Below are 24282 nucleotides of genomic sequence, written 5' to 3' on the forward strand. Positions count from 1 at the left end.
GACATCAATCTGTATCTGATAGAGAGGGGAAGCTTATCAAATGAAGACAAAGAATGCCTTTTGATGGCTGGTATTTAGCCCCGTCAGATTACTGACATTTTTTTTTGTCAGTAAATGGTAGTGGTTTCTGAACTATGAGGTCCTATTTCATCCTGGAAGTATCATTTATACTTCATTTTAATTAGTTTTATTTTGTGTACAATCAATTTACCTTGGTAAACGCGAAATGACACCTATATATATATATATATATATATATATATATATATATCACGTTTAAACGTTTATTAACGTTCAACACTATCAAGGGACTCTGTGTTTCAGTAAATATTCAAGAGTTTTAAGTATGTGTTCTTACCTGACACACAAAATAGGACTTTTGTGACTACAAGGCCACTTTTTTAAAATCGTAAACAGCATCATTTCACCGTGAACACTTGGTTTAAAAAGTGCACTAGCAAGGGGAGCTCGCGCCCGTACTCGCACCACGTGCTCTCTGTGTTTATCAGCAGGGATTTCTGGGAAGCGGTGGTCATGGTAACCAACGTAAACATCAGCCACCCTCCTTCTCCCCCCTCCTCTTCTTCTTCCTCCTCCTCCTCCTCGTCTTGGCTCTGCAGCAGCGCCAAATTGGGCGAAAATGACAAGTATGGCTCGCAGCGAGGACCAGTATTATGAAACAATAACATCGATTCAACAAAGCATGAATAAAAGGTGAGTTCTTCTTCTGATAACGGGACCGCGGACTAGAGTTGTGATCTCTGCTGCCTGGTAGCCTCCTCCTGCCGCTTGGCACAGGGAGGTAACAGGCTAACTTAGCTGCTTAGCTTACCGGCAAAGACAGGGTAGACGAAGAGGCTGTATTGCCAGCAAGTCTATTACCCTATTTACCTCGGAAGCCACCTTTAGCTACCAGCAGTAATGTTAGGGTCATTCTGCATGTGATATCGGCGAATGGAAAGCGAACCTGACACAAAACACCAGCGCCCGCATATTAACGTTAGCCAAAGTTCCTGTGAAGCTAATGCTCGTGCTACTTTGTATGTCAACATGAACAAACGCATGTAAGGTTAGCTAATCCACGTATCTAAGCGAGCGTACCCATTACAAGCGTTTGTTAATGAGTACTAATAATGAGTAAGTGTAGTTAATATATAGTTGATCATTAACTTAGCCACCAATTAGCCTAGTTAGCAAAGCACAGAGATGCTGCAGGGTATCTGTGTCGCTGACAGTCTTGTGTGTGCAGGGAGAAACGGAGGCTGCAGCTGGAGAGGGAAATGTTTGCTTACTCCAGATCTGATAAAAGAATGTAAGTCACTCTGATTACTGTTATAAAAAATACTGTTTACCTCACCTTGTTCTTCTCCCTTGACTTTCACATTAAGCGTTCATGTTAATGAATGAAATATTTAGGTAGAGAATCCTCACTGCATACAAGTCAGTATTTTGTTTTTTAAAATTTATTTAGCAAATTACCACATATATAATGAGTATAAAAACTGTATATACCTACACTGTATATTCGCATAGTCATGTTATTTTTTCACACAAAAAAAAAAAAAAGGTCCTGGCATTTGTGTGAATCAGATTTTTATTTTTATTTTTTTTCAATAAAAACCACCCTGATACTTAAGTGTGTTACAAGCACAATGTGCATTTGGATATACTAGAGGATCCTGTTTTCACTGTAAATTGATTCTCATAAATATTAACATGCCAGGTCAAAGCAGCAGAGCTGAGGTTGATGGGAGAGTTGAGAATACGATTTAAATTTAAAAACATATTGTGCTTAACCTTTTCTTGTGAAAAGTCTTGCTCTTATTTTTTGACAGTGGCCCTAGATAATATTTCTGTGGAATAATAGTTCTCCACTGCCTTCAGCTCACAGATAAAGTGTTCCAAACTGCGCAGTTATCTCAAGGAAATCTGTGACAGGGAAGCACGAGCGAAAATGAGAAACCTTGAGCTTCTGAGAGATGTGGAGTGCATAGAAATTAGCATGAAGGAATATCGTCCTGACCGTGGCCCCCTGCAACAACAAAAGGTATAACACACACACGCACACACAATTTAATTTGTTCATTGGAGTCGTTTTTTAATGTTACTGAGTTATGGTAAAAGAAGTCTGAGCAAACAGTCTATCCACTGAGGTCCATCCAGGTTTAGACAATTGTACCCCTTGCTAAAACATTTTCATCAAATTTAATAATCGTTAATTCATTTTTTCAACACTTGTTCTAACAGGTTACTAACAGGAGGCAATTTTCCTGTGACTTTAGAATAAGAACAAAACACCCGCACACCTACAATATAATAAAATGAAGCCTGTTCTTACACTTTTGCCTTTATGCCGCACATTCATTTTAACACAGAGTAGAAATATTTGCTTTCAATTGCTTGATGTGACAATAGTAAACACTCAAACTGTGCAATTTATCACGACAAGCAAATGAACGAGGGAGAAAACAATGAGCCAGTCAGATTATCACTTAAAACTCAACGACAGTGCTTGACAGCTTAATATCAAATTAACAAAATTGGCTAATTATGACTCGCTGAGTTAATTGCCCAATATAGAGACTCTGAAGTGCTCCAGAGGTTTAGTCATTCTCTCCCCTCAAGCAGTTGGTTTATTTCCTCTTGATGCTTTATGAGTCCTACATGTTTGTTGTTATTTTGGTTGTCCTGTTGCTCTTTGTTTCAATTGTGTAAAGTCACCCAGTTTTTTATTTTTATTTTAACTGATGTTTTGGTACAGTGAAAATGGACAGTGAGCAAAGTGACACATACACATGCTGAGATGCATACATTTAGTACACGTTAGTATTGATTGAGCAAAAACATTCAAAAACAAGAGTGGATAAATGAGAAATTATGAAAGCTGTCTTTTAAAAGCCCTACTTCTGTAAACTACCATTGTTTGATGAAAAAGTGTGGCATGTTTGAGCTAATCCAAGTGCCCTGAAGGCCGTTAGGTTTTTTTAATTGGAGATGGGATTAAGGCAGTTAGTCTGGCCGGTCAGATAAATGTTAAAGGGTTTGAGCTTTTGCACAGAGGACACTCACTAGGGAAAACCCGCTGTGATTGACTGATGCTTGACGTTGTCACTTTTGCTTTCGTATCGTCTGGTTTACACAGAATGCAGATAATCTTCAAAAGCGATATCGCAGCATTATAACGGACAATTCCTCGTGTTCACATGCAGCGTCAGTTTCCCTGCCACATTTCAATTAAATGTTATGATTATCATCTTTCTGCCATTTATTTTCATATTATTAATAATGTACATATTTTCTGCCATTTATTCTATCTATCTATCTATCTATCTATCTATCTATCTATCTATCTATCTATCTATATTCCTTATTTTTTGACAGGCTGACTTTTTCAAGAAGATTTCTAGATTTATGGAAGCGAGGAAGAAAATGGAGCAAGAGCATGGCACAGCAACGGTAATGCTAATGTGTGCCACAAATGCATATACTACTAGCATAGTAATAAGAATAGCATTCATGTTTGGAAATAACATAATACATCATGTATTTTACACATTTTTACATCACATCGCCAACTACGTATTGTTTGTATTTGTGTGTGTGTGTGTGTGTGTGTGTGTGTGTGTGTTTTACACAAATGTTTGTATCGTTGAAAAATGGCACTTGCTTTTTTTTAATGTTGGATCCTTCTTTTTTGAAATGTTTACAAGGTTTATGCAAATCTCAGTTCTATCAAGCAGTGTTTTCAGGTTTAGAATAACAAAGGAAAGTAGACATTATGCCTCGTAAATCTGTAGAGGAGTCTACATTTAAACTGTGTATCTGTAATAGCACAGGTGTCTAATCCTAGCTGGTGCATCTGTACAAGCGATGTAGTTCAAGCCCATAGCTGCTTTCTCCCTTCACTTAAAGCAGTTAAAGCTCTTTTAGATGAAATGTCTAAGACATCTCATAATAACTTGGAGCATGCTGTCTAGAGCAGTCACTTGTAACTGTGTGCAAAACCCCCGTCAGCCTGTCGATATTGTAATGAGCAAAATGGTACCGTCACTCCATTATGCATACAAGCCATTGGCTGGCAGTGTGCATGTCCCTCAGGCTGCAGCATTCATTAAGGGAAGCTTACCGGGCTGAAAGCTGGAGACAGATGATAACGGGATATGATTTTCATATTTAATACATTCCTTGGAAGAGCACACGCGTGCCGCAGATTGATAGAAGAATCAATTGCTACTTTAGTGAAACACTTTCTACTTTGCCCTGCAGCTACCGATGGAATCACTCAGCCAAGAAATTAACTTTTCCTCTTTTTTTTTACCTACTTTGTGGATCTGCTGGGCAGGCTGCATGGTTTACAGTGAATGTTATTAAGCAGCTAACTGTTTGGTATTTAAGACGCTTATCAGAAAAGAAACAGAAGCCATGCTTTTTGTTATTATGTTTGGAGGGAGGCTTTTTTGCTTCACTCTCTCCCCCCCTTGGTGACATTGGAGACATGAATCAAAACTTGTCTAAAGGATTTCTAATAAGATGAAAAGTTAAAACATTGATCCTGAGACATTCTTCTGAAAGATGTTGTGAAAAGAATTCTGACCTTGGCCCAAATAAAAACACACAAACACTTAGAATTTTAACAAAATTGTAAAGTGGATAGTTAACATACTTGAGCTGCATTTCTTGACCTAAGCAAGACATGTAAAAATGTTAAAATTGTTTTTATGCCTATAAAAATATAATGAAATGGAAAGTTTCATTACCAAAAATGAATATATTTCATATATAATTTTTTTTCCTCCCATATTTGCAGGTTGAAACTGTGAATAGGCAGCACCAGGACAGCTCCCTCTCTCACCCAGCTAAGGATTTTACACAACCACCGGTGGTAATTTTTATGGGTCGCCAGACCTCCAGAGGGTCTGACGCTGAAGCTGGCACCACAAGTGTACACTCACACCAAGCATTGCATCGTTCACCCAATCGCAGCATGCACTCCCGCGAACGTCTACCAAGTGGCCTTTTGAAGGACTTCAGAGTTGGCGGAGAGGATGCCGCCAGCAACCGAGCACATTTATCAGATGACATTTCAGGCTCAAACGATTCCCCTGACGGCAGTAATTTGAGTGACAAACATGAAAGAACGATGGCGATGCTCCCATCTGTTCGTGCCTTAATAGGCGCAGCTGGTGATGTGCCTTTTGGAAGTGATGATGAACAAGAACCGTCACCTATGGTGACCTTGACGGGGCCTGAGAAGAATCTGTCTCCCAGCAGCAGCAGCCCCACGAAGGCTAAGAATTCCCCTGCAGAACACACTGACTCCCGAGAGGTGGCTCATCATCAGTCACCTATAATGGAAGATGGAGAGAGAGGTCTCAGCCATTTAATGCCTCAAACTGCTTTTGGAAAGGAAGCGCAAGATACACCAGGTTTGCAATGCCATTCTTGCTTATTACCTTACATTATCATTTTATTGTTTACTGAAATTGACTGTAGTTGAAAGCACTTTATTTTGCCCCTTGAAAGATTTGAAATAAGCCAAGTGATACTTTGCTCTGTGTTTGCATTCAGGTAGATGTGACAGCGTCAGCACACCAAGCTCTGATGTGCAGTTGTCAGAGAGCAGTGCTAGTGACCTGTCCATTTCTCTTACACAATCTGAGCTGGAAGAGGATCTACCAGAGGGTGTGGCATCTGAGAGGAATCCCACTTCTGCAGGGAGTGGAGATCATAATCAGCACAGTCCTGAATCATCCCTCCACACTGATGGGTCCAATAACACACCACAGTTAAACTGTGCATTTTCAGCTCCAGTTGTAACCTTGGAAAGGTACAGTATTTATGACTTCTGTACTTTGTTTTCTGGGCTTGTCAAAGTGCAACAATGGAGAAAAACACTAACATTTCGATTGCTTTATGGTAGATGCTTTTCTTAAAATGGGCACAACGCAGTCAGTATTTATTTCCAAGATTTAAAGCTAAGAAAGCTGAGAAAGAAGAATGTTCTGCACCGCCATGCTGAACCACAGAGGGCTGTTAGTGATAGGAGGCTGACAGAGAGGATTGTGGGAGTCACGGTCCATGCCACCGTGCTCTCTGTAGCTCAGCGGCAGCTGCGGTGGTGGCAGTGATGCATCTTATAGGGAGAGCTCAGGACCTGTCACCAACAATATTGCCATAATCCAAGATAATGCTGTAACAGAGCAATTTTCTGCTTGAGAGACCTCAGGAAGTCCCCAATGGAGGAGGAAATTTGTGGCACCATAGAGTGTTCTGGAGGGTGGGCATGTGGACAGCACTTACAGCCACAAATCCTTAGCGTGATGATGGCCTCTGAGTTGAAGGATCATTTTGGATGGGGTTAGAGCCACAGAAAATCCCATGTGAATGTTTGCACCCAAAGCCTCTGCATTTTCCCTACAATATGCCATGTTGAATGAACAGGACCTCTTATGCTCTTGAAAGAAGAAGAAAACTTTATTTGGTGTGTAATTTTTCTTCACCATATTCTCAGGGACAGTCCCAGTGTTCAATTTTTGTATTCTATCTCTAGGGTTACATACATTATGTTTGTTAATTATTATATGCTTTAGTCCCAGCTGCACTTGCTCACAATAATGTTATTCAAAATACCCAGTATTTTACCATTACTAATATTTTACTACTACAAATATAAAGAACCTTTCTGAGCATTATATTGTATTATGCTTTATTTAAAAAATGTCTGATCTCTAGTACTATGAAGGATTTTATTTTCTTTCCGACTGTGTTGCATGTTTGTTTGTGCATGACTGTTTCTGTGTGGTCTACTATACTGTTTATAGAGTGACCTCAAGAGGAACTGCAGTTAGCCTGTGCTAGGAGACAATGGTGGGGGCTGCAGCTTTCATTGTTAACACGGAGGGCTTCTGTGTATGAGGAGAAAACCAGAGGCTTTGATGTAAAGCTCCGAGAGCATCTAGTCTCTATCCTCTCCCTCTCTTTCTCTCGCTCTCTTAAGGTTAGAGTTTCTATCGCTCCCTCCATTCAGCTCACAGTCAGGAAAAAACAAGCTGGGGAAATTCATTAGATTATCCCATTATATTTCTTCTCCAGCATGGCTGGGGTGAGTGAGAGTATACGACTGAAATATCCTCCAGGTTTTTTTCTTCAAGACTCAACATAATGGCCTTACTGTGTCCTGCTCTCAAATATGTCGGCCCTGAACTGCACGATGGTTCTGCCCGATTGGTGACAGCGTTTCATACAATTAAAGTTGAGTTCTTAAAAATTCAATACATGTCAAAAAAAATCTGAAGATAATATAGATGTTTTGCAGTGTCATTAGGGCACAGTGCTTTTTACAAACATTCCTCAGCTGTGTCTATCTCTGGTTTTAAAGGAAAGTTATTGCACAATTTCACACAGTACTTGGTAAACTGTGTGGTCACACTGCAGCAGGACAAATTTAGTCAGGCAGTCCCTGCGCTCACTGTGTTGTTATTACATGTGGTATGTTTTTCATTCCTTTGTGTGTTATATTTGCTGCCTGTTCCAGCACAGTGAGATTCTTCTGACACCAATCATTCAGCGGTGAGGCCATTCCATGTGGTAAATCACCCTGGAGTCAGTACTGTACACTGTAGAGCAATATCGCTGCAGAGAGGCTGACCTCTTCCTCCTAGCTAACAATGCTCTCCTGATGATGTCGACATGCGGACAACAGCAGCATCTAAAGTGAGGTTGGAGACCTTGACATGAAAGCTGGCAAAAATACAATGAGAAAGAGGGAGAGAGAGGTTTGCAGAAAAACACAACTAATTCCCTCTCTAAAGGTCTCTTTTTGAAGAGCATTGACAAATAAAGTGGAAAGAGAAAGATGACTGTTTCAAGGCCCACGCTGACGATAAGGGAGAGAGAGAGAAAAAAAAGATAGAGCTTTTGCGTATGCTACTTCAGCCACACTGAAGAGGACTTAGCACAGACGGATTGCACACTACAGAATGTCATGGATATAATTCAAGCTGCCAGCTTAATCAGGATGTTACCAGGAAACAACCTGCAAAAAAGAGGGAGCAATTGTTTGCTGACCCCTAACCCAGGAGCCCATTACAGATTGTCATAAATTCTTTTTGGCCCCTTTTATGTAGGGGGGCTCAGGATCTCTCGGCTTGGGGTTTCTGGGAGAATTCAATGAGGGCCACCCAGAGCTTAATGCTCGAGAAAGAGATGGATTCCCAATATCCACATGCATTAGGCATCCATTTCTCATTTTGCAGCCCCACACAGGACCAGATTAAAGTGTAAATCTCTCACCAAAAAGAAATCATCTTGAGGCCCCTCTTTTTTGGAACCTTTTTCCTTACACTGTCAGATGGTAGTAGGGGTAATGTTACAGAAATGTTAATATTTTATATTTTATATTTTTTATATTTGTTTATTTTTATAATCACATTGCATATTTATTGTGAAGTTTATTATGCCATTTAACTGCATATAGGTAGGTATATGCAATTAAATGGCAGTAGTAGTAACTAAACAGTAGGCAACTAATTCTACAAGCTCTACTTTTGAATGCCAGCTTTCCTATACAACCTGTCATTACATATGGCACCATCAACAGACACACTTTAAATAGCTGAAGTTCTGTATTGCGGCAGTAGCATTGTAATGATGAGATTCCTCCGGCAGTCCTTGAGTACCTCAAGGAAATTGCCTGGGAAAATGTGTCACAGATTTGTGGATTTTTTTTTTTTACAAATGGCAGGCCTATCGATCACATGGCCTCAATTTTTTCCCCCTTTCACTACATTAAGGGATAATGTTTTTTTTAGTCTCTCCCAGGAAGGGCTCTTTAATCTGCTAGACAGCATTGAAGGACGACTCCATGGTGAACAGACCCGTGTGTATGGGGATTCTTCAATTGATGCAAGACAGCTCAATAAAATTATCAGGTATGCTCTTCCTCTATTTCTTCAAACTTTACCATCTTATCTCTCCCTGTCTAAAGTAAATACTGTGTATATTTATTTAATGGCCATGGAGCAGATCATGCAGATGAGGAAAACATATCCTTCTGCCAAGGGCTCTCACTTTAGATGAAGTGTCATCACCAACATTCACACGTCTTTATTTCTGAGGGGTTTTCAAACACATGGGATTGCTCTAGTAACCACCCTGTTGAATTGTTATTGGGAGTCAGGGAGATGGAGGATGGAGAATGTGTTTCATTAGACTGGGCTTATTTTTCATAAGCCTTTTATATTTCATAGCATGATTAATTTACCATAATTGGAGTTCTTGTTGTAAAGTACGGATAAATGTCTCGCTAAGGAAAGCTTTCTCCCTCTTTTTAAACCCAGTATATACTTATCCCCATCTGTGCAAATACAAGTGCTGGGAATGATGTCAACAACATCTTCAATAGTAAAAGAGAGTGGCCATCTTGTATCGTGACCCTCAGTATAATGTTAAGTCTTGCTGTGATATTATGTGAGCAAGTGTATATGTACATTGTGAGTGATTATACTACACTATGTCTGCATTTGTGAAGTGTTAGCACCTGTTGGATGTACTCCATTTACTCCTGACCCACGGGCTGAGCCCAGGGCTCCATGGCAATAGCTGACTGCACTCTATATATTGGACAGCCTTTGTAACGCTGGAGCGGGCTTGAATCACGAGGACCTTGAAGCATGTGGAGCAGTCATCCTTCATGAGCTTCAGAGGTTGTCATGGAGCACAGAAAAGGGCTGCCTGCTACCACAGGATATAGTGAGTGCTCACCAGCTCAGCACTGAGCCTAATGAAATAAGGTAAGGCTCCTGGTTTCTCGGTAAATCTAACGCCACAGATCGATGTCACTGTTTTTTTTAATTTTGTAGTTGTGTTTATTTCTGTACTAGTCATCTGCATGTGTTACAGTATGATACATTTGTAACAAACTGCAGCTTCTGAGATATGGTGGGAAAAAAGAGAAAGCTATATAATAATATATTGTTGTTGTCATGATATAGTGTAATATACTGTGTGTTTTGTGTTGACAATGACATTTTCTACTCCTGTAATGAATAGTGCAATAATTGAGTAATTCAGAGCACATATATCAATCTGCTGAAAGCTACAGGTCAATAGACCTTTCTTTGCTTTTCACAGAGACATTGAACACACTTACAGTAAAGGTGAATTCCACTTTTCAGACCAAGAGTGGATAACTGCCTGTGCATTTTCTTTTTTTTTGGCCAGACAGTGGGGGAGGGGGCATACACTTACAACAGTCGCTGAGATATTTCACGCTACCATTCAATACAGTCTTCCTTGTCCACAAATGTAAAGGTCATCTTTGGTGTCACCTTGTGCAGTAACACTGCATGGGTGAATGTCATGAGTAAATTAAAATGCCCTATCTGTGACTTCCAGTCTTTTGGATAATGAGTAGTTATACTCTGAGCCAAATCCATGCTCTGCTTCACTACTCTATTGATTTCACTGAGACCTTCCCTGCTATATACTCAATCCAAAGAAATACATGTCCTTCTCCTTCCTCTGAAGATACCTATTGGCACTTTGACCTTTTATCCAGTTTTCAACCAGGAGCTATATTGCTGTCTGTGTCTATTTGGTGTTAACTGGATTCATTAATGATTTATATCATATCATATATAAAAAAGAAAAACAACTATTCACATAATAATTAGTAAGTTACCTCTATTTTACTGATAATCAAATAATCTTTCATTGTAAGGAGATATAATTTTGACTTATTTACTGATCCTACTGTGTATTTGATAAGAAAGCCTCTCTTTCTCTCCCACCCCCACCCTCACCACAGCGCCAGCCTCTCTCCTGATGCCGCTCGGCTGTGGGATCGCTGGTTCAAGCACACCCTCCTGCTCAAGGAGCGCCGTGTCCTCAGCACTGAGCGCCTGGTCCAGCTGTTCACGCCGCTGCTGCTGGAGCGCCATGCCACCTACAGCCACCAGGTAGCGTTGGAGGCACATACACTGCTACTACACACACAAATAGGAGGTCACACACTTGCATTCACTGACACCCAGTCCCAAAAGCAAGCGGACATTAACACACACATGCAGGAGCAAAATGGCTCCTTTTTTTTCATCGTTCCTAAAAGGCTAGTGTTTTTGTTTCTTTGCATGTTTTTTTTAGAAGAGAGCTGTAGTTGGTACTGAGTGCCCTCTTTGTGTCTGGTGTTTGAAACCAAGCCCCGGCTGCCTACTCATCAGATTACTCCACACATTGACCTAGACAGAAGGGAAACTCTGACCCATGCGCTAATCGCAAATTACAGCCTCTGCTTGGCTTCTTTCATCTCATGTGGCGTATTCATCTGAGAAACACTTGCTTTTAATTTAGCATTAGCCAAAAGTATAGCCATCAGCTGGGTCCGATTGAATGAGGGAGCCATTTGGACTTTCTCAACAATGGACGGGATTATTTTAAATTTCCCACTCATTGACCTTGTGCAGATCATGCTCAATTAAACAAAGAAAGAAATTACAATTAATATTCACACTTAGAGCCCAAAGATAATGTCACAGGATTTGTCAGGAATCCCAAAGCACCATTCTATCTGCAGGAATGATCATATACACATGCAGGCTATTGTGTTATTAATTTTTGTGGACTCATCTTGTTGGGGTTCTTGTGGCTTGGAGATCTAGCTCCAGGGTCCCCGACGCAATGAGAAACGCAAAGAGGGGAAACTGTAGAGCCTCTTGAAAATATGAACTGACAAAAGGAAGAGAGGCACTGCCATCTACATCATTGTGTCCAAGTGCATCAGGAAAAGCCTGAGTGAAAATCTTTCTCTCCCTTTATCTCTCTCACTCTTACTCCATCTACTCCATCTATTTCTCCCTCCGTCCCTCTATTTCTCCTTCTCTCCCTTTATTTCTCTCTCTCTCCTCTCTGTCCTCTCATACAACAGCTTACTCTCCACACACAAGAGCAAACAGAAATTTCCATTCACGTAATGCCACACAGCCTGGCTACCCCGACAAATGGGAGCATGCAGCCCGCATGCACACACTCAAAGAGGCCCTTTGAATATTCAAGTGCTAACAGTTGCATTCATTGATATTTAAAATGCAGTGGGTCTGCGAGAGCCCTCAGCCCACGGTACATTTGACTAAATCTAAAAAAAGAACAAAGACAGATATCAGGGACAAGGATCAAGACAGTTTTTATTGTGCAGCAGCATCAAATACCAAGTGGCAAGCTCAGATTGGCATGTGTTTGCCTCTTCCCCCTCAGAAAATGAAAGCATGTACATTGTCAATGTTCAGTGTGACCTACTGATAACAACTTACAATGTACTTAAAGTTTGTCCCTGTCAAAATCCTCCTGATCATCCCCTCCATATTAGTGCTCATTAAAAGTAGCAAATGGCCATCTGAGGCTGAGAGGCAGTCTTTGATCACAAAAGAGAGATGATGATGGCAGGATTTGATACGGGGGAGGGAAAAAGGAGAGAAAGGAAATCGGTGTGTGGCATCTCCCTGCTCCTCATCTCCCAGAACAGCTCCTCTTAATTGTGTATCCTCATCTCCCCAGAGATAAAAAATGAGCTGGAGAGGGAGGAAGAGAGCAGTTTGTCTCAATTCTCTCAGCCAAGAGGGGCGATATCTGGAATGTGTTGCACATTAACGCCAGGGTGATTGCATTCTTTAGGCGCTTCTCTAATCTCATGGATGAGAAGAGAGGGAGAGGAGGGGGGGGAAGTGTGATTGAGAGGGAGAGCTGGAGCGAAAGTGTGCGAAATAATCTTTTTTTAGTTAAACGAGTGAGAGAATTTGAAGTTATTTTCTCTTGCCGTTTGAACACGCACTACAGCTGCACCTCTGTGCGAGCAGCCATGGCCAAAGTAAATGACTTGCCTAATCGGCGAGAGTTCAATTTGACACTTCCTTCACAAAATGGGAACAATTAAGAGTGTGGTTTTAATTTGTGCTGCTCGCAGGCCAAAGTGCTGCTGAGGACACTTGTGTCCCGGTCCAGTGAGGAGTGCCCCTCAGCAGAGGACGAGGGTGACTTGTCTTCTTCGTGTGGTCCTCCTTCTCTCCTGGCTGACGGTGATGTGAAGCCCGCCAGGCCGGTACAGAAGCAACAGATCCAAGGTTACTGAAGATTATCACTATGATTTAAAGTAGGCATGGGGAAATTCGAATTAGACTACACTATTTGAATGCTGGGTTTTGGTTATTAGATATGGAAGAATAGCTGCATTTTCTAATAATCAAAAACTCAGCCTCAAGCCTACAGCATGTGTTTTGGTCTTGTTACGATTGACAGTATATTCCCACAAACGTCCAAAACATTTCACACTGGGATAAGTCTGTTTTTGCCCAGTAATATGTAACAAGATCATTAATAGGAACAAATGTTAGACTACTGCTATTTTTTCCAAACCACCTCTGCAGAGAACTAAAACTTCCCTTTTATAAAAGAAATCAATTTCACTATAGAGCTTTTTTATAAATCCCTCACAGCCCAGTTTTCATACAGCCTTCTATTCAGAGCTAAAGAAAGACCCCCCATTCCCATTTCTATCCTAAACTCCCTTCCTCCCTGCCACTGCTTCTCACTATGCGCTTCCCTTTCTTACAGAACTACAAAGTACTGAAGAGGACAGCCAGGACGAAAGCCCTGTGGAAAGTGTTCCTATTAGAGGTAAAAAGGCATCGCCGGTGCCCCAGCATTCACACTGTCCTTATGTTGTGGTTTATTTTCTTCCCACTGCAGTGAATAATGGGCTCTTTTACGCAATGGCTGAGGCAGGATGATCAAGGTGAATCCAGGGTCAAAGTCCCACCTGAAGAGCTGTGCTAGTTCTCCCTAATTATCTCCGAGAAAATACTAGCTATGTTTTCAGCTTGGTCTGAGGCATTCTGGCAACATTGATAATTCACTGGCCTGGTATAATGCGGCTGCTTTAATTGTCAGGACACCAGGGTGGGAAGCGCAAGAGATCTGTCATCGGTTCTCATTATCTTCTAAACAATGCTCTGGCGAGGCTGGACTTGAAGAAATACTAGATGTGAAGGCATCCTGGAAGCAGTTGGTGTGCCCATCCCTAAGCTGCACCTCTGAAATGTAAAGCAATCCTATATTACCCTTGGCTATCAGATTTCCTACAGGGCGTTTCATGTGTCTGCATCCCTAAGGTGCACAGCCAGCAAAATGAGTCCAGTTTCCTCTCGCTACACTTAATCAAAAGAGCCATAACCAGTCAAAAAAAAAAAAACATGACTAAAGATTTTTCAAGGAAAGGGTTTTGCTGTGGTGAGCAACATCAATGTCGCAATCAAATACCATGACCTTGGAACTGATAGTAATTGCCAAGACATGCTCGTCTTTATATCTAGTGGGGTTTTTTTTTACTATATGTTGAAACAACGGCTGTATAAAGTGCTGTAGGTGGAATAACACTGGAGATTGCCATGCACTGTAAATGTCATATATATTTTAGAAAATTATTAAAAGTGTTACTTTTATTATGAAACCCAGTAAAAAATGTTAGGACTTGGTCATACAAGGTAACAATTTTGCTCTGTCCTTTGATTTAGTATGTCTATATTTTAACGACATCATTGAGACAGCAACCCATTTATTATGTACTTCTGCTGTGCTGATTTTTGCTGGCGCACTCTCTGTGCTCCTTTTAAATATGATACCTATTTTAGTGTGCTGGAAAGTAATTATGAGTGTTTTTAAAAGAGAGAATCAATCATTGCCTTCCTGGTAGGGGATGCTGAGATAATGTGAGATGCTGATTGCTGTCTCATGGAAACTGTTGCTACATACTGTGGGCTAGAATCAACAGGACAGTGTTTTCATCCACTCTGACACCAAAAGACTCAGCTACTGAAGCGTGTTGTCTCATCAAACACAGAAACCTCTGAAAGTTGGAAACCTGGGTTTTAAGCAAATATTTGACTGTGTGTGTGTGTGTGTGTGTGTGTGTGTGTGTGTGTGTGTGTCCCTGGACAGAGACAAAAGCATATCAGTTACTTAAACAATCAGCCATGCAGGAAAGACTGCAGAGTTCTGAAGAGGAGGAGGACAACGACAATGGCCTCTCAGGTAAGAGATGCGGTCCACTCTACCTGCCAAGTAGGGAGCAGCCAGAGCCTAACCATTGCTCAACACTGGCCATATGTTCTCACACCACATGAGAACGGTGTTAGCTAATTGACAGTCAAAGCTCAAAGCCATTAGTCCAAGTTTTCTTAACCACGATTGGCTCATAACCTAATTTTTAGTCCCCAAAAACATCTCAGCAATCCTAGGATTTTAATTTCTTATGTAAATGTGGGTGTGGCATATGCATGATGCATGGAAGGAGCTCCAAGTGGATTATAAAAAAATGTATAAACAAATATAAATATCAGTCCTCTCAAGTACATGTGTGCATATCAAGAGAACCTAACACCAAGGTTGACATACTTAGTGTTAGCTTCTCATAAGCCTTATAAGTTTCTATATTAAATGCAATGTAGATTAGCTTATGATGAGATGTCCAAATCAAATGTTTTTATCAGGCCCTGTTTGCTCTTTTAAGGAATAAATCATGGCCATGAAGAGGACCTGGGGAGGGCCAAACGCTCCTCACATCAAGACCCTTACCCTCGGTAAGAACATTGTTATTATTCAACGGGCCACAGGAAATGGGCCACCAGACACCAAAGTGGTTGATGTACATTTGCATGGCCACTCTCATAATTCCCTGTTCATTTCCATAAGATCAAGGGGCCGCCACCCATTAACTCGCTTACAAAGACAAAAGGCCCCTAAAGCCCCTCTCACTCACTGTTCACTGGGTTCAGCCAGGTTTTAGAAATCAAAAGCAAAACAGCTACCACAAAAAAAATAAATTGGAGTCATAATATCACTGTCTTCAAGCTTGTTGTCAGAATGCAAACAGATCATGTCAAGAAGAGAATCAGGGACAACTGTTTTGGAAGAAGGGGACTCAAGTGTTGACAAGTACAAATGTCCTTTCATTTTTACCCTCGAAATGCATTTAGGCTGCTCAAATCAGTGCCCTAAGTGCGTTTGAAAAGAAGATCTAATGATAAATAGCTTGGTGGAAGCTAACACCATCACGGTTACATTTGAATATCAACACGACTTCATCAAATCTGCAATTGCATGTCGGGTCCTCAGAGCACCTCTTCACTGCGAACCCATTTGGGCTGTAGTAATGGCTGGGTAAACGTTATGAGGAATAATCTTCTCTGATTTCATGTGATTACTGGGCACCATGCTGACACAAGGGCTGAAGTCTGTATCTCCCTGGCCTGGCAAGCAGGCGCTCCCAGTCTGCCTATTAGCCCAGGGAAGGGCCTAATGGGCTGGCTCTATTGTGGTCCTCATAGCTGCTGATGTCTGCCACTGCCAGCCCCAGTGACCACCCTCTTTAATAAACATGAGCCAATTTTGGGCCCAGACCCTCTCAGATGGTGCCTGTCATTAATGTGCATGGGAAGCCCACAAAAAAAAAAATTTGACCAAAACAGAATGTCGTGAGGAGTGACGAGACACAAATTGTGTACAAAAGTAGAATTGGGCAAGTGGGTTATGCACTTATTCGTGCCTGATAGTCTAATCTCACTAGGGTTAGGAAGGAAGCAGCGCCAAGAGCTGTCACCATGACCGTTATCCTTTCCTTGGTCATACAACAATTTCCCCTGTCTTTTTTTTTGCTTCTCCTGGACGCTTAGATTTAAGCATTCCACTTACCACAGTCACTTCTTGCGCTTTATTGCTTCCACAAGTGGTCTAGAAGCCATGCACTTAAGCAGAAGCATAACACTGCAGCATGCTCTTGCCCTGCTTCTTTCCTTTCTCTGTGTCTCACTCTCTCTCTCGCTCTCTTGCCCTTTCTCCATCTCTTTGCCCCTCTTCCTCTCTGTCTTCCTGTATCCCCCTTCCCCTCCCCTCTGTCCTACTTGTTAATTATTTGCTTTATTTTGTCAGCGAGCTGATGAGTGACATCAAAAGGAGGATGGAGCTGGACTCAAAATACAAAAATGGCTTTCTCTCTGTTGTCTTAGACAATAATTATGATTTGCCAGTTAAGCCTAGACTACAGCAGAGGGATTGTAGTTTAAAGCAGAGGCTTTGGTGCAAAAAATGCATTTATAGCCCTTTGTGAGGCTCCTCATTATGTGTGGGCCCGATTCATTAAGTAATTGGTTTGCAGTTGTTTACATGAGTATTAAGGCCTTCTATTCAGGGCCTTTGAGAGATACATTGTGCAAATGTTGCATGTTATGAATGCAGAATGAGAGGCGGGGGGCCAGTCCTATTGGCCAAACACTGCACTCGGCTGAAAAGCGAGAGAAAAGCACTGGGTGCTGCTTTGCATAGCAATGACTAGGGCCTTAATAAGCTTTACAGATTAAATACATGCAGTCTATACAAGATGCAAAGAGATACTCTTAACACATTTATATGTGCTCATTTCACTATTATGGCATTCGAGAGAATTGAGGTCTTTCATATTCTTTTTTTTTTTCTCTCTCTCCCTCTCTTCCGTGCTCTCTCCCACACAGTGTTTTTCAGTCAGATACTTTTATAGAATGTGCTGTTTATTGTATTATAACTCGTGGGGAAGCGACTGATTTGTCCATTAGAAATCTTTTGCTGTCTTTGTGAGTGGCAAAGTAAAATCACTTTGTGGTTGAGTGGGGATGAAAGGAATAATGCACGAAGGAGTGAGTCTTAATAAGCAGCTGCACTCCATGTAAAGACCACTTGTTCCCCTTTGTATGCGAGTGCATGCCACTGCTTCCTCTCGTGCAAAGAATCATTGTGCTCCTTTCTACTGTAGGCATTTCAGATGCCACTCCTTTCTTATTTTTATTTTGGGTATGTTAATACGTTTTTATCCACCCCCCGTTTTTGATCCTAAAAAATGCTTGAACACAGGTACACACACACACACACACACACACACACACACACACACACACACACACACACACACACACACACACACACACACAAAATACTCCAGCCATCAGCTGGTGTGATGATTGTTGTGCCTAGTGCCTGCTTGACAAAAACCTTGACTCAACAATTAGTGGTTTACAGCTTTGCCTTGGACAACAGGATGTGCTCAAGCATTCGACCTCAAATCACTCAGAGTGTTAAAATCAGAAGCTCGCTCGCTCTCTCACATGGGGAGGCGATGTGTGTGGATTTCTGACTGCTCACTGGGAGGAGGAATGGAGGGGTGAGAGGGACATGAGCTGAGAAAAAGGACTGTAGGGGAGGGGACGTAGAAAGAGAGAGCGGGAGATAGAGGGAGACAGAGAGACAGTAACGGACAAAGAGGCAGTGAAAGATGGAGTATTCCTGTTTTTAAAATCCAGCAGTTAGTGAAGGAAAACACAAGTAAGCAATTTAATGGTCAATATAATCATGAGAAATGTAAGACGCAAGGAAGGAGATGCCCAATCGGGCACATGGCAGCATTGAATCAGGTCCTCTGGGAATATATCTTTTGAGAATATATCCTTTCAGCCAACAAATTAGTTTTTTACATTTCACACTATATAAGTTGATCTCCCTCCTTTAGTTTAGACTTACAACCAGGCCAAAACAGGACAAACAAGACAGTAACTATAGAGGAAGGCAGCATTTAGAGGCTCCAACCAGAGGAGGTCACTGTCCTTCATTGGCTTCCTCAAACCAGTAAAGACTGTCCTATAGAGAATTAAGTTAAAATAACACTTTCCTCATATACATTTGTTGTGATTGCTGTAACCTGATTATAGGATGATGGAGGCCAAAAAGACAAATTGTGGATATAATGTTCAATTTTGAACACTGTGGTATCATTTGGATGGTGGTTTGTATCCATAACTTGATTGTATTCTTTTCTACACATCTCCACACTCTGACGTGTGACGGACAAGCTACCCTCCAAAAAAATGTAACATGAGATGAATGATCTGTCCTTCAGCCATCCCTTACACTGGCTGTCTCCACTAGACTGCTACCAGTCAGGAGGAGAGTGCGCTGTGTTGAAATCATTGGCCATGTACCTCTTCCTCTGAGTTGCAGTACTTACTCATTGCCAGCAGAGAGCACTCACATGTTAGAGAGTGCCCACTCACGGTGCACTCACAGTTGCCTCTCACTGTTTGCCCCCTACTGAGGGCTATATCCTGCTACCATTCAGGCCTGTTAGAGTACATCTAAACGGAGCCTAAACAATGTTTCTGTGGGGTCATAGCTGGGATGGGAGTAGGAGTTGATGGGAATGATGAGGTGATGGGTCTCCCTTTACCTTTAGACAAGCACCGCTGCACAAAAGTGCTATTGTGCTATTAGCATTTGTGTGTGGGTGGCAGGAGCTTAAAAAAAGCCAGGGTAAATAAAAGCAGTTTTCTAGCTATCGGTGTGTGCAAGGCTGTATTAAATGCTTGGTAAGCATTATTTCCTCTGACAGTCCTCACATCCCCTAATGTGACTGTAGGATTATTAGTCAAATCTGTCTTCTGTGGCTCCAAGACACGTATTCTAGTCTTACGTGGCAATTACTTTAAACTGAAGTTTGAAAGGACAGTATGTTCCATATGCTTTTATTATGCCTACAGGCACTATTTGATATTTTTTTGTCAATATATAACTACAAAACTGGACGTATTCTTGTAAAATGGACATTAGTGTAAACCTAGTTCAGATGTAGGATTGCAGCCATTTATATTTCTACATTTGTGTGCTGCTTTAACTGTAGTACATTAAATTGTTTTATACAGCATGTTTTTTCAGCTGGTCTTTCTTTACACAACTGAAATATACAGTATTCTGCAGTAGTAGTCGTTGCTTCTTTGTTCCACAATATTCCTAAAGATATTGCAAATGATTTGATAAAGCGGAATCATGATGCTGCTCTCAGGGGCAAACAAAGCAAAATGTCACAAAGAACAAAGTGCTACACCTGATCTAAAAATGTAGAGACTAGTCTCAAAAGGGCTTATAAATTTCATTGGATTTCAGTAAGCTGAGTAATCATTGCGATATTCTGTAAGAAACACTTGATTTTTTTCTCTATTCCTGACCAATTGTACCAATTTTGTCCTTGTGTGCATACAATGTGCCTGAGGTATGCTCTAACATGATTGTCCTGGTTTGTATGTATGTGTGTAAGTATGAAACCAATGTATTTGCAGATTATATATCACTGCATTACTAGATAGCATAAGTTGTATTTTTACAGCCTGATCTGAAAATGGTTTTAAAAAATCTAAATATGTGAGATTTAACTCAGCTCATAGAAAGCCAGTGTGGTGTAAACAGATGAAATAAAACAAAGGTTTGATGAAGGAAATACACTGACAACGCTAAAAATATCAGCATTTTCCTCCTAGCTACCATTGCGTAATGTGTATGAAACTCATTGTACAATTTTAGAGGTCGTTGTGGACCATGCATAGCAGACACAAAAACTGTTAAAACATGAGATAAACAACAATATGAAACAATTGCAAAGGCCAGAGAAAGAGAATGAGCGAGGCATTGGAAAAAGAGAGGACATTACAATAGTTGTAATTTGCATCATTTTACACATTACATTCACCTCTGTCTGCAGAGCTTGTAAAACAGTGGCCAGCCCAGTCTTACATATTCAGATCATTGCCTCAATTAAGGGAAACTCAGCAGAAGATGAACTGGCATAAATGTTTATGGAAACGGAATATTAGATTGGTGGGGTCAGATCCAGACTGGGCTCTCTATGGTAATAGCCCTGTCTTGAAATCAGTCCTGTCCCTCATTGAAGTGGAACAGCTGATAGACCATTCCCATCCCGGGGGGGAAGTTCAAGAAAAGAAAAGCCTAATTTACTCTCCGTAACAGCTATTATTGTGGCAAAGGAGAGGAAGTAATTGTATAGATTATTGCTGTATTTTTGCTGCTGCAGGGTCTGGTCGAGATCTGTTTCCTAACATTTGTAAATGGATGCACTGGTCCTCTTGGTTTAGTTGTGCTTCACCGTACGTTATCTCTTATGCAGTTTGCTCTGTGTGGATAGCAAGTGGATGTTCTTTTCATATTTTTACAAATATGTTTTACACATATACATATTTATTCCTCACCATAGCCTGTCCAAAAATCTGTCAACATATTATGACTTATAGGTTTGACCGAAAAATTGTTAATGTCACATTTTATTAAAAAATCATGTTGACGTGTTAAGTGTATATTAAAGCACTTAGATTCATTTATCCTGTTTTACCTCCAGTGGTACAATCACAAAATCTAGAACACAATTATGATATTATTATCTTCATATAAATCATTTTGTATACAGCCATGTGTCTGTCTAGTATGGTCTCTCATGATTCTGGGAAGTAAAAAAAAGCTAACATTTGCTGTTCCTAGCATAACATAGTCTAGGGAGATGCAAACCAAAAACAGTACCTATCATAATTTTGGACTGAAAATAAGCTACACGGAAAGAAATTACCATCTGCACTACTCTCCATTCGCCAAAATCACAATATTTGATTATGCATTTACTAACATACATCATCTATTTCAACAAAACAGAACACCCTCATATGCAGCGCACCTTCAGTTTGCAAGCAGATAGGTTGATTATCTGTCATTGTGTCTTTGCCTTCTTTTCTTTTCTTTTTTTTTTGGCACTGCTTTTCTTACTCAGCCTCTGCTTTTGATTTGCTAGCATTTTAGGCACCTGAGGTTCAATATGCTGTCTGAACAGATGCGAGAATCATCCAAATGTCCTGTAGGTAGTCCTATCAGCATATGACTATAAAGGTTATATTCTAATGATAGTACTGGCTGTATGGTATATTGCTTTTAGCACGAAGCAATCTGTTCACAGTTAGGAATGGGAGTTGCTTCCTTTTTCTCTCATTCTGCCCTGAGTGGTGCAAAGCAGCAATATATAGTTTAGGAGATAGCAATTGGAACCCAGCCAGAGTAATTTGGTCCTTATACTCAATGTACAGTCACATGTGCCAAGACTTAGCTGAGGGAGAGATGAGGGTGATTGAGAGGATGACAATAAAAGAGGTCATGGGTTTGAATTGATGCAGATTGAGGAACACACCACACAACTGTTTTTTTTTTTTTTTTTTCGTTTTTCAAGATCTCATGTGCTTAAAACTCAGAATCTTTTTTTCTTCCTATTTCCAAGAAAAGCACGAGCAGCTCCGATATAGAAGGTCTAAACAAATAAGCCATATGGATATGTATGCTAACCTGGGAGATGATGAGGCTATATTGTGGGGTTTTGAATAGGCTCTGTGATGATGTAAATTAAAGAGGAGGCCTTTAAAAGTGGAAGGGGAGCCTTATTGCTTATGCATTGAGGTAGATCAAAGCCTTTTTGGAGGTCACACATTTACATAGCGATATCACCAGAGCTATGGGAACCTGGCAACCCTGTCTTTGGACTATTTTTGAATAAAGAGGGCCTTGTGGAAGTCTTTTGGCACAATTAGAACAGGAGTCAAGGAAGTTCCCTCTGCTCCACTGTCTGCATGCCTTTTTCCCTTTTAGCTATTTTTGGTGAGAAATTGCGGCTCTTTTTCAGAGAAAGCCTAGGGTAATAACTTCACAAGGCTAATAACTGTCTTTGTGTTTCCAGGAAAGAGAAGACTAACTCAAAGGCTCTTTCTGCTCTACAGTCAAAAGGTGAGTGTAAACAAAGTAATTTCAGTTGTGTGTGAGGACACAGTGTAAGAAAAAAGGTTAATTACACCAAACGGCTCACCATAAAGAGGTTCATGCGTTAACATGTATGAAATTATTGTAAATTATGAGCTTCACAATAACACCCACTGTTTGATTAAATTTCTCTGTAAATGTAGCTATGCCTTTTGAGGATGTGCAAATGGCAAAAAAAAAATGACCTTGAAGCCAAATCCAGGTTACTGAAGCTTAGATTTATGTTGTCAGCAAGCACTACCTAATCCTCGAATGAATAACTAAAACATTCCTGTTTCAGGGAAATATGTGTTCGTGTGTCACTGATCAAACCTTAAACAAAAGCCCATGGAAATGTTGGGCAGCTTATAATTGGCTCTAAATACCCTAAAAGAACATTGTTGAATCTAATGGGGAACAGCCAGACACACACTAAAGGCACCTTATTGCCTTATAATATTCTTTAGATCTGAGCTGCTGAATAAATTAACTATACAGACCTCTGAATATGGCTTCCACAGTTGGATCCAAATTTGTGTACTTTTGGGTGCCACTATCGCATTAGTATTTCAATTTTTACAGCTATGATCAGATCACCCCAGATGGATTTTCTTGCCACGTGTGAACAAGACAAGAGATTTAACAAGTTTGACTGTATAAAGTGTCGAGTGTTAAGATTTTCACGGTGAAATCAAACTCAAGGTAAACTACAGTGCATTCAAACCCTGCAATGCATGCAAAGAAAGTGAAGAATTGACTGGATAAAGAAATTATGTATACAATGTAAAAGGTTACACTTCATGTGACACATGGAAAGGAAAACGTTCTGCTCTAGTAATAATCATATTTCTTTTCTCTGTACCTATTTTGTATAGCTTTCTGGGGGGACTCAGATGACAGCAATTCAGAGATTGAAGCCGCCTTGCGTCCTCAACCTTTCAACACAAACATCGATGACATTGATGACTTCTGTGACTGATATTTCCCCGCAGATATTTTTTAAATGCACTACATTATATCACTGCAAAAATTTCAGACAGTTTGGCTCACAGTAATTCACCCCCTGACCATTATTTTAGTGGTCTGCATTGTAAATCATATGCACACTGTATCGTAAAAACAAATAATAAAGTTGACAGCTCTCACGCTGGGTAAAGTATGTGAAGAGTTGTCCAACACTCTGATGTTAACCCTGCTTCAGTCTCTTTATCTGAACAACTCTCCCAGCTCATAATAACAGCTCGAAATAGATTAAACTGATCTTTTAAAGCGATTTGTTTGCACTAGGCTGAAAATCATGCATTTTGAATGCCGCAAGCATCTCCGAGTGCTCTACCTCCAGCATGCTCGAGTGTAATGATGTGAGTCACCTGTGAAATGACAAAGCACAATGGCCACTCTGCACGCTGCTGCGCGACCTGTGAACCTGCTGAAGAGGCCCATCTCCCAGGGCACAAAGTGTTATAGCGCTAACAAACTCAGAATATTTAGAACCTCCAACAAACGCTCTACACAGATTTCCACAGCTGCTTCTTTAATAACAATGGTCATGCTACAGAAATACAAAGATGATGCTTGTCTAAATTCTTCTGTATTGTG

General features: G+C 40.7%; 1 protein-coding gene across 2 annotated transcripts; it reads left to right on the forward strand.

Annotated features, from left to right (window-relative positions):
* The first annotated feature begins 541 nt into the window (after positions 1 to 541).
* On the forward strand, positions 542 to 23873 carry kiz (kizuna centrosomal protein). Of its 2 annotated transcripts, XM_051394445.1 has the most exons (15): positions 543 to 714; positions 1250 to 1312; positions 1885 to 2047; positions 3382 to 3456; positions 4808 to 5426; positions 5569 to 5827; positions 8811 to 8930; positions 9627 to 9791; positions 10808 to 10958; positions 12956 to 13112; positions 13603 to 13665; positions 14986 to 15078; positions 15557 to 15626; positions 22625 to 22671; positions 23559 to 23873. In XM_051394445.1, the coding sequence occupies exons 1-15, from the start codon at positions 641 to 643 to the stop codon at positions 23660 to 23662; spliced, it is 2223 nt and encodes a 740-aa protein (XP_051250405.1). In that variant the 5' UTR covers positions 543 to 640; the 3' UTR covers positions 23663 to 23873. The 2 variants fall into 2 exon arrangements, with proteins under 2 accessions (XP_051250394.1, XP_051250405.1); XM_051394434.1 differs by lacking the exon at positions 15557 to 15626 and having other exon boundaries at positions 542 to 714.
* The last annotated feature ends 409 nt before the right edge of the window (positions 23874 to 24282 follow it).

The sequence above is a fragment of the Dicentrarchus labrax genome, unplaced genomic scaffold, assembly GCF_905237075.1.
Source record: "Dicentrarchus labrax unplaced genomic scaffold, dlabrax2021, whole genome shotgun sequence".
NCBI lineage: Eukaryota > Metazoa > Chordata > Actinopteri > Moronidae > Dicentrarchus > Dicentrarchus labrax.